The following is an 8,423-nucleotide window of genomic DNA, read 5'->3' as shown; positions in this document are numbered from 1 at the left end:
GATTTGCTGATTTGGGTTGAGGTGTGGGGTGGAGATATTGGGGGTTGTGTACGCAAGGTAGTGCAGTATCACAAGAAGGTTTTCTGTGTGATATGTGGATGAGGGGGACTATCTGGGGAGCTATACGGTCTCAAAGCTGGGACTGGTATAGGGCCCGGAAGGGTTTTTCCAAGTTTAGGACCTCCTTTACTCCCTCCGGTGGAGGGACTAAACTGGGCCCGGGTGACTAAATTTGGTATAGTCTTAGACTTAGTCCCCAAATAGGGCCTGCGGTGGAGATGCTCTCAGTTAAGCTAGATGAGACCAGCTGTTCAATTGTTCGCTTCAGTCGCCAGCTAAGACCCCGAATCGAGTGCACCAAACTCGGGGGTGCATTGTCCGGGTGAGGAGGAGGGGACTGCAGGCGGGGATGCTCTCCAGAGTCCGGCGCATCGATTAGGATCCATTGCAGCCGGTCCGCTGCCGACGGACCTTCTTCAACAGGCTATCTCTTGTGATTGGGAGGCTGATTGCATCCTCTGGCTTCTTCCTTCCCGCCATCCCATGAGCCCTCGGCGAGCTCGTTCTCGTCAAATTTCAATTGGTGCCGCCATCAAGTCGCTCTCTTACCACCATGTCAACCTGGGTAATGTCCATGCTGTTCGGCTCTCCGCCCGTCTCTAACACTGGCCAAGTTACCAAGCCCAAGGAAAATAATTGTGATTGCTGTTTTCTAACAAAGGTCGTTGGATGATCATATTGCACTGAAAAGCCGCCGGCATATATCGGAAAGCTCGACAGGGCAGAAGCGGACGGCAGAAGCCAGGCTCTCCTGGCAGCCACACAACTCAAACCGTGACTTATCAGTAGGCGTCTCTGACTCGCGCCGCTTAAACACATGCATAGATATGATAAATTTCAAGCGATATATGAAACAAAGAAAAGAATTACAAAGCTTGAAGTAGAAGTACAGAATTCCGAAGGAGGGAACAAAGAAGAAGGGATCAAGGCGGATCTGTGGGAGTTTTTAATCAGTACTCTTGCTCTGCTTACCAGCATAGAAGAGGAAGTTCGAGAGTGACTTACGATCATTCAGGCTCCCCGGTTAGGCCTGTGGGAGGGGTACGGGTCCGTCCGGCCTTGAGTCCTCTCTCGCCGTGATGGTCCGGCCTCACTAGCAGGAGCTGGGGCAGGGAGGAGACGAGGCGGGGCCTTGCGAGTAAGTACTCCAAGGGAAGCGGGAGGTGGAGCGGAAGGGGTGCCTCTTTGGGACGGGCGAGGAAGGTTGCCTCGGCCGATGAGGGTGTAGACGCGGGGGTGGCGCGGCCCGGTGGGGTGGGCCGTGGGCCGAGCGAGGGCCTTCGCGCGCAAGTCGTGGTAGGCCGAGGCCTTTGCCTGTCGGTCCAGGAAGGGGAGCTTTGCATGGGGCTTGGCGGTCTGGAGCAGAGGGTTGTTGGAGTGATCGGGCGGAGGAACGGCCGGGCGGGCGGGCGGGGCCGGGGCCGCTGCTGCTGCCATCGATTGGCGGAGGCGGTCCCCGCCGGCGCGGCGGTGCTTGAAGCGACGAGGGGCCCGCTCCGGCTCGACAACAGTCCTCGACGACATCCACATCTCTAGCACAGCATGTCAACAGGAATAGTCAGTGTCTGGTCTTCGGACCCAGAACAAGTTTGCATTTGACTGACCCATCAAGATTAGGGGATCCATCGCAGCGGCTTCGGAGAGCTAGTCTGGGGGATGGACTGTCTACTGTTGAGATAGTAGCGGGGAGAAGGAGTAAGAAGGGGAGAGGCGGCAGGGGAACGGAAAGCAAGCGTCGGTGTCGCTGGATGGGGGGAGGCCTTGGGTGGGAGGGGTGCTGGCGCTAGGAAGAAAGTGGTCAGCTTACCTGGGAGGGGGCTGAGCTGGACTGAGGGGGGAGAGGGAGATTGTGTGGTGCGCGTGGAGAAGATGAGCAAGCTGGGGGATTGTTGGGGCACGCTCTATATATAAGCGTCTTGGGTGATGCTGAGCCACCGCGATGCAGCAGCACTGGCACAGGCCAGAGAAGCTCGGCAGAGCTCAGCAGCGGCACGCCCGCGTCGCACTCTCGTGTCGACGAGACGTGACCCGCACCGGTGGAGCAGCACACAAAGGCGCCCGCTGAGAGCACGCGACCAAGCTTCTGGTTCTTGCGGTATCCGTGCCGGACGCGTTGGATCCACTGTGACGTGATCCACTGCTGAGCTGCTGCCAACCGAATGGACAAATTTACTCATCAGAGCCTCTCATCCCCGCAAGCGAAACAGGCTGCTCAGCCCGGCTCCCATGAATGATGGCGATTACCGTTCTCTCGCCTCCAGTCATTGTTGCCCTGGCGGAGCACCACAACCAGAGCCACAGACAAGCATGCATAGATAATGGCCATGAGTGGCGAGTCCTTCAACCTGCATCCATCCTCACTCTACATCGCATCTGTTAATCAACATCACTAGTTCAAGAAGACTGAAGATTACATCGTTTCAGGGGGGAGGTTAATCATCAGCACAGAATAGGAGTTTCAGTGTTGGTTTCTTTGATTTTTGTTAGCGTGTGTGATCAAATCACTAAAACATGTGTTTTCTTTCTTCTGTTGTTGTTTGAGTGTCTTTTTTGTTCTCAACGTGACATCAACGTCGTGTTCAGATCACTAGCATATGAAGATGACATCGTTTCAGGGGGGAGGTTAATCATCAGCACAGAACAGGAGTCTCAGTGTTGGTTTCTTTGATTTCTCTGTTGTTAGCGTGTGTGATCAAATCACTAAAACATGTGTTTTCTTTATTTTGTTGTTGTTTGAGTGTCTTTTTTGTTCTCAGCGTGACATCAACGTCGTGTTGAGTCCACTAGTATAGACAGCGTCCTGATTCTTTTAGTCGTTCTTTCTCCTGTTTGTCGCATTGCTGTTTTGTGTGGCTCATTTTTATCCATTGCTTTTGTGTGTGTTTAGTTTATCAACCTGAAAGACATAAGATATTTCCAACAAAGAGTGCTCGATGAGCCTTCACGATATTTGCGGTTCCACTAGCTGGTGATGGCGGGCTCTTTAGCGCCATAGCTTATGGGCCCGGCGCGGATGAGTGGGGAATTGATGTCGTCCGCCTTTTCGTGTCGGTGTCGAGTGGGTGTCCAGGACACGCCCTGTTGTGCAGGCTACTTGGGCTTCTCAGACCGGCCGACTGCCCAGGACGCTTGCCCACCTGGGCCCACTGGATCTCTGGCACCTCTGGTGAAGGTGTTCGTGGGCATCTCGCCGTTGGGCCAGGTCTAATTTTCTGGAGTGGTCTTTGGACAGTGGAGGATATCATCCGGGGCCCCGGCCGTGAGCGACAACTGATGACTGTTTCTGGGGCGACAGTGATTGGGCAATTACGTTGAAAACAACCATATAATAGGACGGTTCACGTAGGGCCGAAATCAGCAAGACCGAAATAAAGTTTATCCCACGGTCCCAGCCAATTTGGCTGGGAAGGCTTGCTGATTTATAACATCAGCAGGGTTAAAAAATCCCTACGTGAACCGTCCTAATATATGCCCTCCTGATCCTATAGAATACCGTGTGTCTGCACCAAGGAGCTAATCCAGTGCTGTAGACGGGGGAGTGTGGCCGAGTGCAGTTGGTGCTCCTCATGAGGACCCAACAAGAATGCCCCCCCCCCCCCCCACATTTTCTGAGGAGAACTAGGTGTGGCGATCGGCCAGGAAAGGGGCTCAGATGGAGTTGAATGTCGGTTGGATCAGTTGCTGCTCGTTCTGGGCTGGTTCTGGGCTTTCCTCTGAGGCTGGTACGTTCTCTGCTGTTTTGAGGAGCCAAGATTGTGTTTGTTTGTTTGTGGCGTTGGCTCGGCTGGTAGATGGGGTGGGATGTTGGCTGAAGATGCTCCTGTTTAAGAGCACCCCCGCCCGAGGCTGACGTCACTCCGCACTCAAAAACCAGCCAGCAACCACCACAACCCACCCCACCCCACCCCAACCGAGGATGGCATCCCACCAGGCACCCTACGCAGACACCGACCCAGACAGACCATCGCCCCCGCCAGGCCACGCCGACTGGGGCCGCGCGGAGTTCAAGAAGAAGTAAGCCATGATCAGACAGACAAGCAGACAAGCAGACCGAGCTGACCGGCGGCGCACAGATGGTACAACGACGACGACCTGCGGGTGTTCCAGAAGGCTCTCCACGCCCACGACGCCGACCATCCGCGCACGCCGCCCCACCCGTAAGCCTTCCGCTCCCCCCCTTGCCCCAGCACGCCCAAGCCGAGCACTCTTGGTCTGCAGCAGCCCCGCCGAGCTCGCCCGCCCCCTGCCCCGCCCGCCCCCGCCGGACCCGCTCCACACCAAACGCGCCAAGCCCGCCCGGCCCCGCAAGGACATCGTCCGCGAAGGATGGGCGTACCACATCTCGCGCTGGCCCCTGCTCGTTCGTCCCTCTCTCTCTGCCAGCCGCTCTCGCACCGTGCTGACCCGCCCGCCAGACGCTGATCGGCGTCGCGTTCATGTGCGAGTTCCTGGTCTACGTGGCCGTGCGCCAGACCGTCCGGCTCTTCGAGACCCTCGTCTCCTGTAAGCGTCTCCCCCCCTATCTCTTTGTGTAAACGCCGGCTCACGGGTGTGTGGACAGGGCGGGCCCAGGAGGGCCGGGTGAAGCGGAAGCTGCAGGCGGCGGAGACGTACGAGGAGTGGAAGGCGGCGGCGCTCGAGCTCGACGGCCTCCTAGTCAGTCCCCCCCCCTTCCCCCCATCTTACACAAGCGGGAGACTGACGACCACGCAGGGCTTCGAGCACTGGAAACGCAGCTCGTCGAACGCCTACTACGACTCGGCCTCCGTGCGCAAGGTGGTCACCAGCCTCGAACGGCTGCGCGCCGCCGGGGACGCCGAGGCGCTCATGGCCGTCCTGGAGGTCTGTCTGCGCGCGAACTTCGCAGGGATCGAGTCGATCCGGCTCTACTCCCAGACCCATCTCGGTCCGTCCCCCCCTCCTCCCCTCTCTTACACACCATCCAACTCACCCCGGCGGATACAGGCACGAAGACGTTGATCGAGACCTACGTCGACGAAGGTCCGTCCCCCCGCTCTCTCCCTCCCCACCCCCTCCAGACACCTGACACCACCACCACTACCCGCTGCCCCCCCCCCCCCCCCCAAAAAAAAAAAAAACAGTGGAAAAAAGCCTGGTCTATCTGCGCCAGACGCGCGCGATCTCGGGGCCGGAGAAGACGGTGTTTTTCCGGCGGGCGGCGAAGAACCTGGGGACGACGGCGCTGTGTCTGAGCGGCGGGGCGACGTTTGGATTCTGTATGTGTCCCCGCTTTCCTCCCTCTCCACAGCCATTGACGGGGCAGGTTTGTGCAGACCATTTCGGCGTGCTCCGGGCTCTGCTGGATGCGAAGTTGATCCCGACAGTGATCACGGGCACGTCTGCGGGAGCACTAGGTACACATCTTCGCCCTTCCCGATCCGCCCATGTCTGCTCACACCCGCGTTGTTCATACAGTCGCCGCGTTTCTGTGCACGCATACGGACGAAGAGCTCGAGCGGCTTCTGGTCCCGGAACTAGCGGACATGATCACCGCGTGCGAAGACCCCATCTCCGTCCGTCCCTCCACCCACCTCTGTCTCTCTCTCTTTCCTGGCACTGATTCAGGCATGGCGGTCGTAGGTTTGGCTGCCCAGGATGATCAAGACGGGGGCCCGGTTCGACACCGTGCTGTGGGCTAAGAAGGTCCGTGACTCGCGCCTCTCCCGACCCGGTGTCTGTGGCTGACTTGTGTGTGTGTGCGCGCTGGACAGTCTTCATTTTTCACGCGGGGGTCGATGACGTTCTTGGAGGCTTACGAGCGGACGGGGCGGATCCTGAATGTGTCTGTGATCCCCGTAAGTTCCTCCTTCCCCTCGTAGGCCGCGGCCTGTCTCCCGGGCTGATGAATGTGGTCGAACATAGCACGACGTGCATTCGCCGACGACCCTGTTGAACTACACGACGGCGCCGAACTGTGTGATCTTCAGCGCGATCCTGGCCTCTGCGGCGGTCCCGATGGTCCTGAACCCGGTGGTCCTGTTGGACAAGGGGAAGGACGGACAGGTGCGGCCGTGGCAGCTGCAAGGGAAGCACAAGGACGGCAGTCTGCGGGTCGATGTCCCGCTCGAAAGCCTCCATCTCGTACGTCCTCCTCTCTCCCAATCCGAGTGTGAACGCTGAGATGACGGGGTTGTGCGACAGTACTTCAACACCAGCTTCTCCATCGTCTCCCAGGTCAACCCCCACATCCATCTCTTCTTTTTCCAGCCCAGAGGCGCCCCGGGCGAGCCAGTCGTCCACCGCAAAGGGAAGGGGTGGCGGGGCGGGTTCTTCATGAGCGCGTTGGAACAGTACATGAAGATCGAGCTGATCAAGAACCTGCGTGTCAGTATCCTTCCCCTCATTCCAACCCCCCGCCTCAGAGACACTCATGAGGCTGTGGGCTCCATGGTTGCAGGTGATCAGGGATCTCGAGCTGCTGCCGCTGCTCGGCGGCCAGACGTTCACGGCCGTCTTCCTGCAGAGGTTCGAGGGAACGGTGACGATCTGGCCGCACTCGCGCTTCCGCGACTGGTTCAACATCCTCACGGACCCCGACCGCGCCGAGCTGGCGCGGATGATCCGGGTCGGCGAGCGCGTGACATGGCCCAAGGTAAACCACCCCCCCCGTTTCTGTCCGGGCGTGGGACCAGCGCTGACGGACGTGCGCTAGATCCGGATGATCGAGAACCGGCTGCGGATCGAGCGGCAAGTGTTCCAGGGCCGCCAGGAGACGAAGAAGAGCCAGGAGCCCACGATCCCTGCGGCAGCAGCGGCGACGGCGGGTCCGTCGGGAGTGTCGGGCTCGATGGACGAGGCCGGGACGGTGTCTTGCGAGGGGATGTCGGGCGGAGAGATGGAGGGAGGCAGTGGCGGGGCGGGGGCGTACGGGACGGAAGACTCGGACATGGAGCTGCGCCACCTGACGAGCCCGGACCAGCCGGCCCTGCGCCAGCTGCGCCTCCTCCGCGCCCGCCGCAGCCTCGACCGTCGCCTGTCCCACTCCGCTAACACCCGCGCCCTCCTCGCCGACCTCGCCGGCGCAGACGCCGAGGCTAGCTCCGCAGGCGAAGAAGAGCTCCCCCCCGCCCCGCTCGAGTTCGCCACGCGCGCCGCCGCTCGCAGACGCGACCCCAGACCTCCTGCGCCCGGCTCGGGCTCCGACCACGCGTAGCCCCGGGTCATCTATCTCTCGCCCTGTCTCTTTCCTTCCACTCTCTATCCTCTCGTCTCCTTCTCTCACACGCATCTGTATCGTTTCGCTCGCCTCTGTATCACACCATAGAAATCCACTGCGCTCTCTCTCTTGCGCGCTCTCTGTTCCGCGCTCTGTCCCGGCCTGTCGTGGCTGTCGTGGCTGTCGTGGCCCGGGCGCCGGCGCAAGGCGCCCCGTCGGGTGCGGTCGAACGAGCATTGCCGCGGGCCGGCCGGCACGGAACATGCAAACAATGGGGGGTGTCGAGGCGGCTGGCCCGTCCGCGCCGACGGACCTCTCGGCTTTGCCGCGCCGTCCTCTTGTCGCCCCGTCAGTGCCCACCCACTTCATGCCACTGTCGCGGTTAATAGGGGGTTTCAAAGTTGACCCGCGCGTGCATGCAGGCCAATTTGCATCACCCAGTTTTGCGGGGAGGCTTGCATGCAAAACGGGCAAGTCGACGTCCAACATGTGAGTGGAACGCCGGCGTGCCTTGCCATGCAAGCCGGCATGTCCTGCCCCCCGTAAGCGCTCATCCGCCCATCTGAAAGTCGTCAGCACATCCGCACACTTTGCGACCACCGAACCATCCAGCTCTCTCTCATCCAAAACCAGCACCCCGGTCACCAGCCTCCGATCCCCGAAAAACCCATAAATGCCGGCCTTGACCCTTGTCTTTCCAACCATCCTCATCCCCATCCAACCAGTCATCCGCACCACCACATCGACCGCAAATCCCTTGGGTCCTTTTCTTGCACCGTCATGTTGTGTGGAATGACCACTTTTCTCGTCTTCGAACGAAGTCCCTGTGAGCAAGTGAGCAAAAAACCCTCTTTGGCTTGGCCGATTCGGCACCAGTCTGGACATAAGTAAGGGGCACCAGGAGCCTGGAACCGCCGGCAAACTTGGCGCTGGCATCTTTTTCCTCTTGATTCTTGGCCCATGCATGTCTTCATCTGTGTTCCACATTTTCGGGGTATTTTCTTTTGAGAGGAGGAGGGAGACTATGCACAGCCAACGAAATGGAAGGGACAGTTGGGTTGAGAGGAGGAGAGAAACCATGCATATGCAAAGGAATCAGACGGTAATTAAAGGGAAATCAATCAAGAATCTAAGGAATCAACGACCTCGGCAAAAACCCAATGTCGCGTTTGAGTGCCAACGGCGC

The 8,423-nt window shown here is 59.2% G+C and overlaps 3 protein-coding genes across 3 annotated transcripts; 2 read left to right on the top strand and 1 right to left on the bottom strand.

The window, feature by feature from the left end:
• Positions 1-1,071: 1,071 nt before the first annotated feature.
• PtA15_12A133 (uncharacterized protein) lies at positions 1,072-1,686 on the bottom strand (the record flags this gene model as incomplete). The annotated part of the gene is made up of 2 exons (XM_053161712.1): positions 1,072-1,592; positions 1,665-1,686. The coding sequence occupies 2 exons, from the start codon at positions 1,684-1,686 to the stop codon at positions 1,072-1,074; spliced, it is 543 nt and encodes a 180-aa protein (XP_053025702.1).
• A 2,290-nt stretch (positions 1,687-3,976) lies between these two features.
• PtA15_12A132 (uncharacterized protein) lies at positions 3,977-4,221 on the top strand (the record flags this gene model as incomplete). The annotated part of the gene is made up of 2 exons (XM_053161711.1): positions 3,977-4,074; positions 4,134-4,221. The coding sequence occupies 2 exons, from the start codon at positions 3,977-3,979 to the stop codon at positions 4,219-4,221; spliced, it is 186 nt and encodes a 61-aa protein (XP_053025701.1).
• Positions 4,222-4,386: 165 nt separating this feature from the next.
• Positions 4,387-7,234, top strand: PtA15_12A131 (uncharacterized protein; the record flags this gene model as incomplete). The annotated part of the gene is made up of 14 exons (XM_053161710.1): positions 4,387-4,392; positions 4,476-4,563; positions 4,622-4,716; positions 4,774-4,966; positions 5,026-5,061; positions 5,163-5,297; positions 5,355-5,435; positions 5,497-5,594; positions 5,662-5,724; positions 5,793-5,876; positions 5,944-6,162; positions 6,223-6,405; positions 6,479-6,673; positions 6,734-7,234. The coding sequence occupies 14 exons, from the start codon at positions 4,387-4,389 to the stop codon at positions 7,232-7,234; spliced, it is 1,977 nt and encodes a 658-aa protein (XP_053025700.1).
• Positions 7,235-8,423: the final 1,189 nt, after the last annotated feature.

This window comes from Puccinia triticina, chromosome 12A (genome assembly GCF_026914185.1).
Source record: "Puccinia triticina chromosome 12A, complete sequence".
NCBI lineage: Eukaryota > Fungi > Basidiomycota > Pucciniomycetes > Pucciniales > Pucciniaceae > Puccinia > Puccinia triticina.
The sequence above is the reverse complement of the archived record's forward strand: the minus strand, read 5'-3'. Positions and strand labels throughout refer to the sequence as shown.